Below are 16,309 nucleotides of genomic sequence, written 5' to 3'. Positions count from 1 at the left end.
TCATTATGGGTTCAGTGGACACTGTTGTGTTCCGCGACCTATGCTGGGGACAATTTAATTTCTATTATCTTGTTGATTTTTTATCAACAACGCGACATGTCATCACTCAAAATTAATGTTGCGTGAATATATCCGTGAAAGGTATATTCAAATTTAAATTCGAGCGCGCAACACCATTTTTCAGAAATAAACCTAGGGTCTTGGGGGAAATCCCCTAGAAACTCCCTAGAATCTTTATTAATTGATAGTGTAACTATAATTCAGTAGTTGACTTTCATTTTTTTTCTGAATTAGTGTATATTCATTATAGTGCAGAAAATTAGTTATACAAACTTTTTGTTTATAATTTGCATAACTTTGAGTAATTTATTTGAATGTCGTTTAAACGTTAAGTGTAGTGATATTAACATTGTGTTTAATAAGACGCAGAATTGACTTATGCTAACCTATGAATTTTGTTTATTCATAGATCGGTTATTAATGCACTTAATTAGTTTTCTTTAAATTATTCCTATATTTGAATGCATTTAAACCTAAGTTAACAGCCAGTTTCTAAGGAGAGTTCATTCCGATATGGTTCAACAATATAAATCACCTGTCCGGGTGTATAAACATCCATTTCCACTTGTGATGATGGTGCGTCTACTAATATTATTTTCTTATTTCAATAGCATTTACTATGCGCCTTTCATTTCATTTAATTTTGTTTCAAAGCAAAAAAATTCGATTTTTTGAAACGATCTAAGTACTAAGTCTAATCTTGTGGTGGAATATTCTACATCACTGTTGATTAATTTTAATTTTCTTTATAGGCATACGAGCGTAGATTTCCTACTTGCCCTCAAATTCCTGTTTTTGTTGGCTGCGAGATAGTTTCAGATGAGGAGAGTAAAAACGGTGCTATTAGAATAACAGAAAGACGATGCAAATTAAATGTGGATGCGCCGTATATTTTGAAAAAGGTATATATTCACCAGAATAATCCAAAACTTATTATTAGAAAATTTTCTGTTTGTCCCTAAAAAATTCACAAATATGCACCTTTTTTCAAACAGTCTTAACTTTTAAGTTAAACAGAATTACAGAATTTGTCAATTCTAGCTTTACTACAAATAATTATTTTTCTGTTTATTACAGATAATTGGAGTAGATTTTGTGTACTTTATCCAAAAGAATGTATTAGATAGGAGGAACTGTATTTTAGAAATAGAAGCATACAATGAAAGCTTTGCAGCCAGGGTACAAGTTATTGAAAAGTGCAGATATTTTGTAAGTACCTAGTATTATTCACAGTATATTAGGTATATGTCTAACCAGTATAATATGCTTTATTAAAACGGGTAGGTTCATCCTGAAAATCAAGACTGGACATGCTTTGAACAAACTGCAAGTTTAGATATTAAAAATTTTTTTGGCTTCGAGAATTCAATGGAAAAATTAGCAATGAAGCAGTATGCTCAAAATATTGCAAAGGTATTATTTATTGCATATTTCTGTTGTAAATTCTATTGTTAACATTAGACACGAATTCTATATTAAATAACGCATTACAGGGGAAAGAAATAATTGAATACTTTATAAACGAACTAAAAGAGGAAGGGATTGTTTATGTGGCTCCTTGGAAAGATTCAAATGGAACTTCTGCAACAAATAAAAGGTAAATTTAAAATCGTGAAAAATAATTACTTAGTGCAAAGAAAGTCCAGAAACTTTTGGGACGTACCGTGTATTTTGTGTTTCTTAAATAGCAATGCAGAAACAAGTAAAGAAGAAGAAGAGAGTATCGCGAAACCATCCTTTGCAAGTATATTGACATTATAATTTCTAATAGAAATGTATTGCTTCTTTTATTCAGGAACAGTGTTGCAGAGAATCAATCATCTGACAGTAAGAGCGAAGCTTATGCATGTACAGAAAACAAATTGCAAACTGGAGGTATGATGTTTCTTTTTATATTTATTTATGTTTCACTATTTATAGGGAACATGAGTCAAGGGAATATGAGACAACCATCAGGTCAACAAACGGACACTTTCCAGAGATAGTTTCTCATGGTATGAACATATAAATATGTTTATTAACGATACTTATATGTTATGTTCTAGAAATGCGACTTTCTTCGGATTACATAGAAAGATACTTAGGAAAACTCGACATGATACAAGAGAGCAGACTTGTTCAACTCTGGCAAAGTATAAACGAGTTAAGAGGAAACTCAGTACCTGGTGATACGACGCTTCTACGATTCTTAAGAGCCACGGAATTTTCAGTTGAAAAAGCTAAAGAAATGCTGACGCAATCGTTACATTGGCGTAAGAAATATCAGATCGATAAATTGCTCGAAGAATACAATACTCCTCACGTCGTGAAAAATTATTTCCCTGGCGGGTGGCACCATTTCGATAGAGGTAATGTAATTGTTATTTACCAGAGATATTATGTACAGTGAGTATGTACAGTGATTCGTTAATTTAAGATATTTATAAATACAAAAATTGCGACGCATGCACTAAGAAACGTTTTTTCGAATGCCCTCAAACTAATTAATAAACAATTTAATTTTATGAATATACATTCATAATAACTGTGTATGTATTTCTAGATGGGCGGCCTTTATACATTTTAAGAATGGGTCAAATGGATGTAAAAGGACTATTAAAATCTCTCGGAGAAGATGATTTACTGTTACTAGTAAGTCGAGTTTCTATAATGCACCGATGTATGTATATCTTACAAGAATTATTTTAATTGTTAATGCTGTTACAGGCACTGCATATTTGCGAAGAGGGTCTTCTTCTAATGGAAGAGGCCACTACTACTTCTGGTCACCCAGTTTCACAATGGTCTTTATTAATAGATCTAGAAGGCCTAAATATGCGTCATTTATGGAGACCTGGTATAAAGGTAAGTGTATTTAACACAAATTATAACTTTTATGAAATCAAATGTTATGTTATAACAAACAGTTCATAAAATAGGAGCCCACTTATTATCCATACTACTAAATTCTCATTTTTCAAATTTCTCATTTTTCGAATTACAGCAATATTTTGATTTTTTTCCGTTACAGGCTTTATTACGCATCATTGAAATCGTTGAGATAAATTACCCAGAAACAATGGGACGAGTCCTATTTATGCGAGCACCTAGATGCTTTCCTATTTTGTGGACACTTATTAGCACATTCATAAGTAAGGAGGAAATACTCTCTTCTTAAAAGATTCATATTTGTTATACTTCATTTTTACATTTTATACATAAATGTATTCAAATTCTGTTAATTTATGGTACAGATGAGAATACCAGAAAGAAGTTTATATTTTACTGCGACACTAATTACCTAGAAGAAGGCCCAGGCAGTATTAGCGAATATATTAATCCCGAATTCATTCCAGACTTCTTTGGTGGACCGTCTGAGGTACGTGTAATAACGAGTTATTATTAACATAGAAGTTAATACAGCAGAACCTCGAATACCTGAATTAATTGGCGGACATGACTGTTCGAACAAAGAAATTTTTTTATAATAAAATATTTTTTTGCAGTTGTTAAACAACTGAAAATTTGTGTAATGAGGATTCGGATAATCGAGATTCTACTGTATTTAATTTTGATTATGATGTTAAGTACTGATGTTAAGAGGAAATCCTCAGTTGGGTAACTAATTAAAAAACCACAGTGCTATCATTAAATTTTGTATTCTATGGGAAATAGTGTCACGTTTAAATTTCTACTAGATTATTAATGTTATTGTTGACTTTAGATAACACATCGTTAAAAGTGTTAAATTGTATGTTGAAAAATAATATTGTTTAACAAATAGGAGAATGTTTGCGAGTTTTATGGCATGGTACCTCGAAGGTTTTATATTTTCAACGCAACTGATTATGACGTAAGAATTTGTATATTTTCGTTTTATGTATTCCAAGCATAGTATTATTTGGTGTTTTCGTCCTGTCTTATTGTAGTAATTTCTAGTCGAACAAAATATGTGCTTAAGAAATGCACAATAAGTAGCTTTTGCAACTACAAATTGTGTCACGTTAATATGCTTAATAATCATAATATTATCCATAAATCGTGTATAAGTGTTTAATTCACATTCTTTAATTTTGTAATAGTCACTTTCGCTCTTTACCACAATGCACAGTGGTTAAAATCATCAAAACCATGGCCAAAAAACGAAAAATAAAAATTGTAATTTAGAATATTTGACATTGGAATTTTATAGAGGAGATATTCCTCTATACAAATCTATATTTGTATCGGATTATTAAACTAAATTATTTATACTATCTCATTACTATCTTTGTTTTAAAAAATTTAACATAAAGTATTCTGTTAATATTAGGTTTACATCCCTGAAGGAGGAATTGTACCAAAGCACCTTTATAAAGTGGATTTAGAAACCACATCAGCTGAAGAAGAACAGTGTTTATACCACTCGATTACCTTAAGTCGAGGACAAATTCATCGAGTAGTAATACATTCCAATGATCCAGGATCAGTTCTAACGTGGGATTTCGACGTCATGCGTCATAATATAATATTTACTGTATTATATAAAACTAACGACGACAGCGAACGAGTCTCTCTAGGTACGTTTATGGGCGAGCAAAAGAAAACTGAACTTATTTTGAGGAACTACCACAATACATATACATTTAGTGTCCAAAAGTCTTAGGCCACTTGTGGTACATAACATATATTACATTTTTACCTCTGGATTTTTGATAATAAAATAAATAATTATTACAGATTTCTCAGAATCGCTTACAGATGAGGATGCAGCAGAAGTATTAGAAACAAAGGAAGTTATGACAAATTTCATGAAAGTTGAATCCACTATTGTTTGTCATGATGGTGAAAGTATTCAGGTAATTCTATAGAAATACAAATAGAATCGGACCATTATTATTGATAACTCTATCCAGTGTTATCATGCAGACTTCTCTACAATATGAGTTTATTTCATTGCACGCATCCTCATATTTTATAAGATAATTGGTATAATTATACTTTTATACTTTGTTGCAGGGTACACACATAATGCAAGAAGCAGGAACATATATACTCCAATGGCATAATGAAGATATCCCAGGAGAATTTCTTTCATCCATTGGAGGTTCCAAAGCGCAACTCATGTACTTTTACGAGACGTTGCCTTCGATTCAGTATAGGTATATTTCTTTCGAATTCGATTACTTATGATTTAACGCGTTAAGCATAAACGACATGTTTTATTTTTCAGGGGGTCAATGATGAGCTTACAATCTGCTACGAGTTCTAGATCAGAAGCAAGTTCATACTTGTCCAGATGACATGTTAAACGTGAAATACAATCGATTGCATACTGACTGGGATTATGATACATGAAATACAGTGATTCATTTGAAATATTTAATTAATTGCTTTGGGAATTCTTCAAAATTGCAAGAACTTTGTGTTATTTTAGCTTTTAGATTTGAATGGATAATGTTATACATTTGGTCTAAATTCATCACTTCCTAATTAGTTATTAGAAAGCACGATGTTTTAATGCAAATGTTATATATATGTAAAATAAATAATTGTTGAATTTATGAAATGTGTAGTAGTACTTTATACTTCAACCTAGTTATCTGTTTGAACGTAAAATGGCAGTTGGCGAACGTTACTCATGGCGTCAGATCCTGGAAAATTCAAGAATTCGAATTTGAAACCAAGTTACGATAAATATATATATTTACTGTATCTAAGCAATAAATTAATTTGGGAAAACGGAAAAAAACGATAATATTACTCTGGAAGAAGTACGAATTGATATTTGAACATGTATCAATTGGTACCTCGTGGAGAACGAAAATGATGAAAGTGCGAAGTCGATCTAATTTTCTCAAAAAATAACCAATGAAATTCGAGTATTCAAGTTTTTAAAGAAACCTTAAACGTGATTGGTTGTCACTTCTCAATATCATGCGCGGTTCTTTTGAATGGAAATTTCAAGTGGAAAGTGAAAAATATCGATTGGCTACCTTAACTTTCTAATACTATGAAAAATATGTTGCAAATAAATTATGAATCGCACTTATTATTACTCTTGTCTATACGTAATACCCGAGATTCTTTTCTTTCGTTGATGTAACAGCAAGGGAGAAATTTGTTTACATTTAGTAACCTTACTAATGTTTACAATCGATTTTCAATCCGATGCATCACTTATTAGAACAACTTTATTTATGGATATGTTTGTCTCGTTTCTTCTTTTGAACATTTTCCAAAGAAGGGAACAAGACAAACACAACGGCAAACATCAAATTTATTCGAAGCCTAGGGTTTTTCCCATCTCCGAGGGAGATTGTTCTGTACTAGTTGGTAACACTGCTTATATACAGAACAGCTGAGAAACAGCATAAAGTGTAGGTCAGTGCAGGTCAGTGTAGGTCAGTGTAGGTAAATAGCAGTCAAGTTGTGTTTAATTTTACATTGTGATACTCGAGTGACAAAACAATTAAATTTACAACTTTATTAGATAACTGTACATATAATACAGTGGTGTAAAAAAATAGAAAATCATAAAATTTTTTTAACTTACTATTACTTTGTATAAGATCAAAATTTAGGTAACGGTGTAAAGGTTATGTTACCACGCGATTTTATGAAAACAAGGGAACGCTTGAAGAATCCCACGAAATCTGAAATACATCAATTGTTTATTCATTATAATGAGACCTGGGACGATGTTTGATAGGCGCGAAATTGGAAAACGAATACGTCGATTAATCGATGGAAATTATTCGTATCGTAAGATTCTTATATTAATTATTATTTGTGGTGGTATACTTCTTTACTTCGGCCCACCTGTTGCGCATTGGCTTTTTTCTTCTACTGGAGAACCAGTACAAGGTAAGATTTTAAATTCTATACAAATTTAGTTGTTTCTTTTTCTTTGTGTTTGGAGAAATTGTTCTAAAGTTATGTTTTAAATCATTTGACGTTAAACTAGATGAAATTCTCCGTACCATGAACTAGGATTTTATAAAAATATTTAAAATTAACGAAATGGCAATGGTTTGAAAAAAAATTCCATTTTTGCAAACAAAAAAAAAAACGCTCGTTTTTTGCTGGGGGAAATTTGCGATTGTTTAAATATCAAAAGTATCCTAGTTCATGGTATGTAAAAACATGTTATGAATATTCTTACAAAATTTCGAATCAATATCTTACAATGTTAGTCTTAATGATACATTTGAAATTGTATATGTTTTTATAGCATTTGAAGATTATTGCATCAAGGAAAGGCTAGCTCCATTTCGTTTGGATGCTGACGAATACAATGTAAACATCCTTCATAATCCACCAAAGGAAAAGGAACATCACTATTTGCCATACATTGGTAATGGCATTTTTGGGATTCCTATTTTACCAGAAGCTTGGATATACATAAAACAAGGACGAGCATTATCATTGCCAGTACAGTGGCAACCATTAATTTCACACCCTCTACCCAAAAGTAATTCCCATCAGGAAGCTACAGTTACAGATTTTACTAATGGGATTGTTTATCACTATCAGTGTCTCAGAGACAGATATTACACAGAGTTTACATATTATGCTCATAGAGTACTTGATGCGATTCTGGTGCAAGATATAAAAATAGTTAATCCCTTTTCATTCTCGCAAAATGTACCACTGAAACCTCAGATGTCTACGCATTGGAGCAATTCCCACACAGAACTGATCAAGTAATTAAAACAATTATTAAGTAGTGTAGTATGCTTTCAATTTATTAATGCCCCCACCCCCTCTAATTTTTCTCTTTCAACTCGTATTCCCAACATTTCGTTAACAGATCCTACATCTTTTATATTAAATCATTCAGTTAATTCTAATTTAACTCTACGCAATATTTCTAACGATTTTGACGCTAAGAGCAAATCATCGAAATATGCGACAATTATAATGACATAATTGTACATGTTACCAGTGTATACACACGGTTCCACTTACGATGCGTAATGACCGATTTTTTCAAACTTTTCACTTAATTTGTTTTGCCATACACGATCAGATTGCTTTAAACCGTATATAGGTGGTCCCACCCATTTGATGTATATAATATCCTGTTTCTACACTTACTGCTGGATTATATCCGTGCAACACGAGCATACACATCTACATAATCTATAGTATAGATCTTTTTATATGGAAAAAGCTATATATTACTGTGTAATATTAATATTGTAAATTTTAAGAATATATGTTGGTATGTTTAGACTTACAGTAGATGATTTTATACACGAATACAACTTAATTAGTGGGTTTGTCCCACTGTCCAACTCAAATAAGGTGGTAACTGTTTCAATACTTTACAAAGTTCCATTGAGAGTAACACAAGTTAAAGCAAGAAGTACTGTAAAATTAAAATTCATGACTAGTATACAATACAGTGAACCTATTGCTATGGAAGATCACCATATTCATTCTGAAATAACAAAGAAAAAAGCTATAGAGGTACGTATAAATAACAAGTTTGAAATAGAATCGTACACGTACATATTTTAATCTGACGTAATTTGATCAGGCGATGAAGAAAGCAATCAGACTCTCGCAACGAAATTTGAAGAATGATCATATTAACCTTTGGCAAAGTTACTGGTATACGAGTCTTAGAATAAGTGATTCTAAAGCTGATGGTGCTATTAATGGGCATAAAATAAATTCTACGATATATTATGTGTTATCCCAAATTTCGAAAGGTGTTCCAGATGTGGAGAAAAATGTAGCCATGAATGAAGGTTGTTATCGTGGACACTATACTTTGTAAGTAGCATATCGTTTTATAAATATTTGTTTATAGACTCGGTACGTTACCGTTCCGTCTGATGCACCCACACATTCACTTCGCTGGGCAATAGACTAAGCGTCGAAAATTAGCGACATTCTATTGTTTCAGAGATGCACCCCGTTTATGGAAAGATACATCGTCAGTTGCTGGTGTGAATAATGTAGTCGAAGCATGGTTAATAACACTAGAAAAACAAGGATGCCATCATTTAATAACTGGCGACCCTTCAGCGGTTCAACAAGCTATTGTCTTGAGCCTTGGCAGTTTGCGTTTCAGCAATCAACATCTTGAATTTAACATGGATCCGCAATATCTTCATCGAGATTATTTGTTTAGGTATTGTATCACTTCACCTTATATATTCTCATCAGAGAAAAAATATTGAATGAGATTCATGCTTGTATTTCTCTTTCTAGGAGAATCAGTTACGGCAATGTAACTCATCTGAATATATCAGTAACTGTTGGAGAAGATAATCGCGCAGTATTAGGAGTAGCTTTAGACAAAAGTGACAGTGTCTATTTCGGCTGTGATGCAGGTTGCTTGGACGCACCTGTTTCCTTAAGTCAGTCTTATACAAATTTTCCAGTAAAATTGACAAAGCCATTAACAGCTATATTATATATAACGTCTGATCATCAACATATGCAAGATCTGCGAAATGCGTTACATGTTCACGCAGTACACGATGGTAAATATAAAAATAAAATATTTTTTCAACCTTAAACATATAATCAAACATATATTATACTTTTTTTCCAGCTCCAGCACACGATCATCTTGTTATGGCTTTACACAAGCATGGGCATCAACTTGGTGGATTACCTACGCTTTTTTGGATTAGTATCTGTTTTCTTATAATTGTGTTTCATTTGTTTCTTTGTAAACTTATTATTAATGAATACTATGGTCATCAAGATAAACAGAAAATTAGATATAGTAAATTGTAATTATATTTTGTAATAATTATACTGTCCAGATGCTCATATATAATCACACTCGTGTATAATAATTTAACTTTGTATTAATACGTGTTATGATATAAGAATTTATGAATATTATCTCTTATAGTGATATCGAATATAACATTGGAAAAGATATATTTATTCCTTCTACTTGTATAGTCTTCTATAGAGTATGAATCGACAACTCTGTAGCTAATTAGCTGTAGTTAATTCAAATTAAGTTGTGTATATTATTTCATATTTAGATAACAGAAATGCGTTACGCTGTACACTTTGTAAGATAATTTTTCGTAGTTATTTATGAAAGAGTATGTAAACCTGATAATTTTGAAACTACAAACCACAGAAGATTCCTGTACATATGACAATAAATATATTTCACAGTCTAGTCATAGATATAAAAAATTAATTGAATTGAATTTATTTAAAAGGTCATAGACTCCAAGTCGAGCCCATAGACCGAGTACATTATAAAAAAATTAGCTATTGAAAAAGTAAATCGTAAAGCCCTCTTAGGATAACCGTTTATTACCGACCGAACTGCCGTTTCTCGATTAACACTTTATCGACCGCTCGTGGTTGAGGCTGCCACTCACTAAGTACCGGCTTAGTCGCGCTAATTTTTCGCTACTTTTGTGTTGTGCTTATTCCTTTTCTTTCAAAGGAATGTAATTTTATATAATAAAGGGCCTTATAAACTAACGATTAATAGGCTAGCGGTCGATAAGCGCTGGCAATCGAAAAGCCGATAAATAGGCTAGCGGTCGATAAAGAATAACCGGTGTGAATAACCGTTTATTACCGACCGAACTGTCGTTTCTCGATTAAGATTGCGTCAGCGGGTACAGCGTCCAAGTTAGCTTTTTCCGACGTCGTCCGATAGGTGTCCACGTACGTTTCCGTAATTCTCGGTTGCGTCGCGAGTGTGTCGCTCGCATGGCGCCACGAGCGAGCTTAGTCAGTCAGCCGCGAGACGCGGTGAACTGAAGGTGTGGTGAGTGTTTCTGTGGGCCGACGGGCCAAAAATGGCGGAGCGTACGAAGACGACAGCCCCGGCCACCCGGCCTGTTCCCATGAAGCTGTTCGCCACTTGGGAAGTGGATCGCACGGCTCCAAACTGCATACCCAGGTAATCGATAATCCACGGCTCGATTCACGTTCGTATCTTTGCTTTTCGTGCGACAATCGTGTCATTATCCCGTGTCACAGTGAACAGCCAGGGACTCGGCGGGCATTCACACGCCCTTTTTTCCAAGATCACTCGCATTTTTCGATTCGCGCCCTTTACTCGAGACCGCCTGTCTTTACTCAACGTTTCGATCCGGTGCCGGATCAACGCGTGTCTCATTTCCGAGACGAGCGTCCTAGGTTATTCGTGCTGCGTGTCTGGTCTCGGGACTGCGTGGCGCGCTCTGGCCACCGTTGGATGCTAGCTGTCAATCGAACGTGACAGATCGCCAAATCGTAATCTCGATCTTTGTTTTCACGGTATTTTCATCCCATCCGGTATCGTTGTTTGATCGATGCCAATCCCCTCGGCGACTGTCTTCGATTCGGAATTGTTTATGTCGACGGTGTTTAACGAGATGAGTAAATAAGAGCGTCTGAGCCGCCAAGTGCGAGGCAAAGAGAGAGTCAAGTTTTGCCCGGGTCCAACGACGCGATACTCGTTGTAGATTTCGCGCTACGTTACATCGTCGTATGGTTCAGCGCGAATGAAACAAACGACATGTTGAACAAACATCGTTACCAAGGTCTGCTTGTGTGCATGCTCGTTAGGTTAGAACACGGGGGAATTTACGGTTCTGTCGAAAACTGGCATCCTCGAGTCGAGGATGTCTGCTTCTCCGGAAGCATCGGTTCTTATCTGACGGTTAACCCTTTCATAGTAACTGTATCGTTTTCGATACAAACCTGTTCGAGACAATTTGTATCGTTGTAGGAATTAAATTTAGCTTCCACTTAACTTATTTACAATTTATTTATACAGGGTGTTTCAAAAATGTTGTAACACATTGAAAGAGATGATTCGGGAGGTGATTTGAAACAACTTTTTCCTTAGCGAAAATGTTGTCCGAGGCCTCGTTGAGGAGATATTAAGAGAAAACATTGACCAATCAGAGCGCGAGAATGCCGGTGGAGCGCCCGCGGTAGGCGTGGCTACGCGCTAGGCGGCCGCGCTCATACGCTGTCGCGAGCGCTCCACCGGCATCCTCGCGTTCTGATTGGTCAATTTTTTCTCTTCTGTATCTCCTTAACGAAGCCTCGGACAACATTTTCGCTAAGGAAAAAATTGTTTCAAATCACCTCCCGAATCACCTCTTTCAATGTGTTACAACATTTTTGGGACACCCTGTATATTTACATACATGAGAATACAGGGTGGTCCAGCTAAGTAAGGCCACCTAAATATCTCCTCTAATTGTGGGGGTACAAAAAATATTCTGTATGCTATTTCCATTCGAATAGAGGAGATATTTAGGTGGCCTTACTTAGGTGGATCACCCTGTATAATTTAAATTTGCAATGTTAATAAACGATGTTAGCCGATAGGATGTCTTTTGAATTAATTACCTTTGTTTTAACAACGACACATCCAACACGAACATAGCGTTTTATTTTGTTTTATTTTTATTTCGTATGCTCGGTATACGCCACTTGCAAGTATTTTGTTTAGCGAGAGTTTTCATTGTAATGTTAAAAAGATCGTGATTAAATTGATTCGGATTAAATTTTGATGTACGTTTCTGTTTCGTAACTTCGTTAAATTCGCGACAACACTGCATCTAGATGCGGGCATGATGGGATTATGTTTCGTGACTTAAACCTGTCAGATCCAGTGACGTAATATCCAGTATAGGCTAATGAGATTCCTGTCTAGTGTCTCCAAGGGGTCCCACGAATTATTGTTTCGAAAATTCATTGCTAGTACTCGATACACTATTCTATCCCAATACGTTCCTTTTTAAAAGAAATTTTCAAGCATAGTTTTTAACTCGAAAGGCATTAAACTTATTTAATACGCGACAATTCAGTAAATTCTATTTCACTATCTATTATATCAAAATAAATAACGATTTGTTCGAGATTGAAAAAATGATCATCTCTTAATTTTCGTATCTCCGAAGCTTCCTTTCATTTTTATTTTCATTCTTTTCCCTAAATTCCTCCGAACTCCGAACCTTCCCTGATCCTTACCTTGACCTAAACGACATGTTGTCAACAACTTACCTGAATTGACCTTCGTAAAAATGGCGACAACTTGTCCGAACTAACCCTCCAAAAAAAAACACGAATAACTGATACGACGAATAAACTCGCAAATATTTGTCAACAACTAACCCGAAGCATCTATTCGTATCCGTTCTTCGATGTTGTTTATCGTTCCCACGGATTCCCGGTGTATAGTCATGTAATCTAATGCAAAGCACAAAACATCCCTTCTCAAAGTTTTCACGAGAGACGTTTGCTAACATTTCCTGGAAAATTACTCGAAGCAGATACTTCCTTGAGGTAGAGCTTTGGCACATTGCCCCATTAAATCCAGTTTAATGTTCCGGGAACCCAAGGAGCTGTTTCATGTGGTCTATCGAGTGTTTGTGTATCCTCGAACCCGACAATAAATTTCGCCTGTTTGACCCACGCTGTAAATTCTTCTCCATTGATCGTTGCTCTATAGTTTCGTTTCAACAAAATCTAGATCGTTTTCGCGTAACTATTATATTTCCAGTGTTGTCCAAACATTGTGTCCGTTACTTTGATCCCGTTGCATATTAACTGATGTTAATATTAGTGTTTCTCGGATTCGTTAAAAATTCTTTTGGAATTAAAAACGCAGCGGCAATAAATTAACGAATATTTTTGATGCGAGCTCTGCCTTTGGCAATCAGCAGAGTGATTGGCACATTATTTGTAAAAATGATTAAAAATATTCTATCGATGAAACATCACGTTATTCGATTATCTTGACTGATAATAGCGAACGTCTTTTAGATGATCGTTGATATCAGTGTGTTAATTGCTGATACGTAGCTTCGTATTCGAGTATTATGGGAGATGAGTATGTTCCAATAGTATGAATATCATTTTAGTTACTTCGATCGAAGACAATAACTCGAATAAAATATTTCCAGAAATAAAGGGTTTTCCAAACGGAAGTTTACGATTTTGTTTTTTGATCAAAATGGTATATAGAGTATATCTGATTTATATAACTTAGATAATATATTTAAGTGTATTTGTAGTTGCCAGGTTTATTTTGTTATTCGGAAACAAAATACCAAAGTCCTTTTTCTGGAAAAATTTATTTTATATCGACATACTTATGGCATAGCAATTTAAAAAAATCTCATTTATATTTCCCTCTGAAATTTTATTACGATTGGTAGTATATTAGAGGCTCCAAGTTAAAATAATGCGGTCATTAAACAAATGAAGGTAAAAAATAAAGGTAAAAATATCTACATAATAATTTTCTTCAATTTTCATCGCGTATAAAAATATGAAAAAATTGTAACTTTCGGCCTGTTTCAAGGTTATCGACGCATCGAAAATCGAAAAATCGAAAATCGAAAAATTTCGATCCGTTTAATATCGTCACTCAACCTTTCGATACTTCCACTTTGCAATTCTCGAAAGACTAACAAGTGATTGTTGCGGAGCAAATGGGATGATGGCCAATTGCCAGCTGATCGCTTGCCTGAAGATCGCGCAGTACTCGCGTTGGCGGGAAAAATAAAGGTCAATTTTCACGTGACACAGGGTCGTTACTTTTAATGTCCTGGCATTGAATGTCGCGATTAAATAGCGATGGGCGCTCCTCGTATCTAGGTCTTGCGAGAGATTCGAAACTTTCGAACACGCGAAGAGTCGAATCGCTTTAAATATTGTTCAGATCCAGACGATCTTGAAAGTTTGGATCGGTCTTAAACTCTTGATAGGTTTTGGAAACATCGAGGCGAGAACATTTTGCATAAATAAATGGCTTCGTAGTTTCCTGCAGCTTTCCATTGATTTTTGCTCTCGAAAGTGATTGTACCACCAATCGTTTATCGACACTTTAGGGATTTGTGAGCGGTGCATTTATCGTTTACAAGTTTGTTCCAAACAAATACTTTATTAGGACTAAATGATTCATCGGTAACGAATTTTTGTTTGAATTTGTTACCAGGATATTTCATTCATGATAAACTCATGAACGAGTTGCACGACACAAGTCTGTAAAATACTGGTTAGATATTAACAATGTTCGTTTCTTTTTTTTTTTCATATTACATCATTTCGTAGTACGTCATTAATAACACTTTTATGAAAACAAAAATTCTAGCAAAAATGTACAAATGTACAAATGCAATTTATTATTTCTGCGAATTATTTAAGCCTCAAGTTTCAAAATCCAGTCAAAATCGATCTGATCTTTGGGATTGTATTAATTTCTATTAAATTGTTTCATCAAATATATCCTGCACACGATGGTTTCATAAATACCACACACCGCAAAATCTGCAGTTGACCGATAATTTAATCGAGCGGTTGGTGTAAATTCGTATGAACAGCTAATTCGATAACAAAATTTATTCTATCAGGTCGCAGTCGCGTGGTTCAGGTAGAAGATCAGCATAATTTGCTCCGTACCGAATAAGTATAATATCCTCTTTCCGGCAGAAATGTTACGTATCGAGACCGTCGTATTTGGTCGGTCGTGGATCGGTCTCGTGTCATTTTTGCGTTGAATAATTCACGTGCTTGTTCAGCTTTCGCGAGATCTTTCTTCCTCCGAGATGAACTTCCAGAGATATTTACGACTCTACTTGGAATTCTTAAAAGGTTTACGGGCCGCGAACACGAGGCACGTTAGTAGATCAGTGTTAATACGATCGGCCGTTTCGTCTGAAATTTTATTAGTCGTTTATCATTAATGAACTTAGTAGCGGAAATTTAAGTCTGCGAACACGAAGATTTCGCTTGTCTCGTTTGCTTGAGCGATTCTCGCGTGAAACATATTTATTAGCAGGAGCAAATATAATATTCCATTTTCTTTTCTTTTCTTTTCTTTTATGAATTTTACTTTGAATAAATTCGTAGATCAGCTATCGTGCGAGTTAATTAACAAGCTACACGTCAAATTAGTTGCATTAATTTCTAACGTGATTTATGAAACTAAGGGCAATTTCTAGCGTTATTTGTTAATTATGACGGTACGTAACTCGTTTGTACATGAACTTCATCGTAGTTTCTATCTCAATTTAGGAGCAAATTTCACTAATTTCTATCGCGATTTATAGCGGAATTTAATTTGTAGTTTTCACCGTAATTTCATCTCAGAGATGAGAAAACTTTGTTACGAGTAATAGACGCAGAGTTTTATTTTTTATTCTTCCACATTTGTTTTGTTGTCACCTACTGTTGGAGTTACAGTTTGTTTATCTCTGGATTGCACGGAATTCTTTAAAAACGTAAATAATAACCGTAATTTTCAATAATTTTAATAGCTGGCAAAAACAACGCTTCGTGGCCT

At 34.5% G+C, this 16,309-nt stretch overlaps 3 protein-coding genes across 5 annotated transcripts in view; all 3 read left to right on the top strand.

The window, feature by feature from the left end:
- Positions 1-248: 248 nt before the first annotated feature.
- Positions 249-5,587, top strand: LOC128884745 (protein real-time). The gene is made up of 15 exons (XM_054138336.1): positions 249-636; positions 813-962; positions 1,138-1,269; positions 1,345-1,473; positions 1,554-1,657; positions 1,856-1,935; positions 2,106-2,408; positions 2,603-2,691; positions 2,767-2,904; positions 3,071-3,191; positions 3,294-3,418; positions 4,352-4,598; positions 4,759-4,877; positions 5,038-5,180; positions 5,252-5,587. The coding sequence occupies exons 1-15, from the start codon at positions 574-576 to the stop codon at positions 5,319-5,321; spliced, it is 2,013 nt and encodes a 670-aa protein (XP_053994311.1). The 5' UTR covers positions 249-573; the 3' UTR covers positions 5,322-5,587.
- Positions 5,588-6,395: 808 nt separating this feature from the next.
- On the top strand, positions 6,396-9,927 carry LOC128884751 (uncharacterized protein KIAA2013 homolog). Its single transcript, XM_054138349.1, has 7 exons — positions 6,396-6,885; positions 7,253-7,724; positions 8,256-8,493; positions 8,564-8,802; positions 8,936-9,163; positions 9,244-9,518; positions 9,590-9,927. The coding sequence occupies exons 1-7, from the start codon at positions 6,705-6,707 to the stop codon at positions 9,775-9,777; spliced, it is 1,821 nt and encodes a 606-aa protein (XP_053994324.1). The 5' UTR covers positions 6,396-6,704; the 3' UTR covers positions 9,778-9,927.
- Positions 9,928-10,733: 806 nt separating this feature from the next.
- The window catches only part of LOC128884776 (phosphofurin acidic cluster sorting protein 2), a 59,241-nt gene continuing 53,665 nt past the window's right edge, over positions 10,734-16,309 (top strand). For all 3 annotated transcript variants that reach the window (XM_054138402.1, XM_054138401.1, XM_054138400.1), the window contains exon 1: positions 10,734-10,921. In XM_054138402.1, coding sequence (XP_053994377.1) covers positions 10,818-10,921 — 104 coding nt within the window. In that variant the 5' untranslated portion in view covers positions 10,734-10,817. The remainder of the gene's footprint in view (positions 10,922-16,309) is intronic.

The sequence above is a fragment of the Hylaeus volcanicus genome, chromosome 2 (assembly GCF_026283585.1).
Source record: "Hylaeus volcanicus isolate JK05 chromosome 2, UHH_iyHylVolc1.0_haploid, whole genome shotgun sequence".
Lineage (NCBI taxonomy): Eukaryota > Metazoa > Arthropoda > Insecta > Hymenoptera > Colletidae > Hylaeus > Hylaeus volcanicus.
Note: the sequence above shows the minus strand (reverse complement) of the source record. Positions and strands in the feature narration are given on the sequence as shown.

Bases quoted from the DNA above. Each gene is read 5' to 3' on its own strand.
- LOC128884745 (XM_054138336.1), top strand. From the start codon at position 574: ATGGTTCAACAATATAAATCACCTGTCCGGGTGTATAAACATCCATTT. The intron at 3,192-3,293 runs GTAAGGAGGAAA...TTTATGGTACAG, and splicing joins ACTTATTAGCACATTCATAA to ATGAGAATACCAGAAAGAAG. The intron at 4,599-4,758 runs GTACGTTTATGG...TAATTATTACAG, and splicing joins CAGCGAACGAGTCTCTCTAG to ATTTCTCAGAATCGCTTACA.
- LOC128884751 (XM_054138349.1), top strand. From the start codon at position 6,705: ATGAGACCTGGGACGATGTTTGATAGGCGCGAAATTGGAAAACGAATA. The intron at 8,494-8,563 runs GTACGTATAAAT...TAATTTGATCAG, and splicing joins CAAAGAAAAAAGCTATAGAG to GCGATGAAGAAAGCAATCAG. The intron at 9,519-9,589 runs GTAAATATAAAA...CTTTTTTTCCAG, and splicing joins TGTTCACGCAGTACACGATG to CTCCAGCACACGATCATCTT.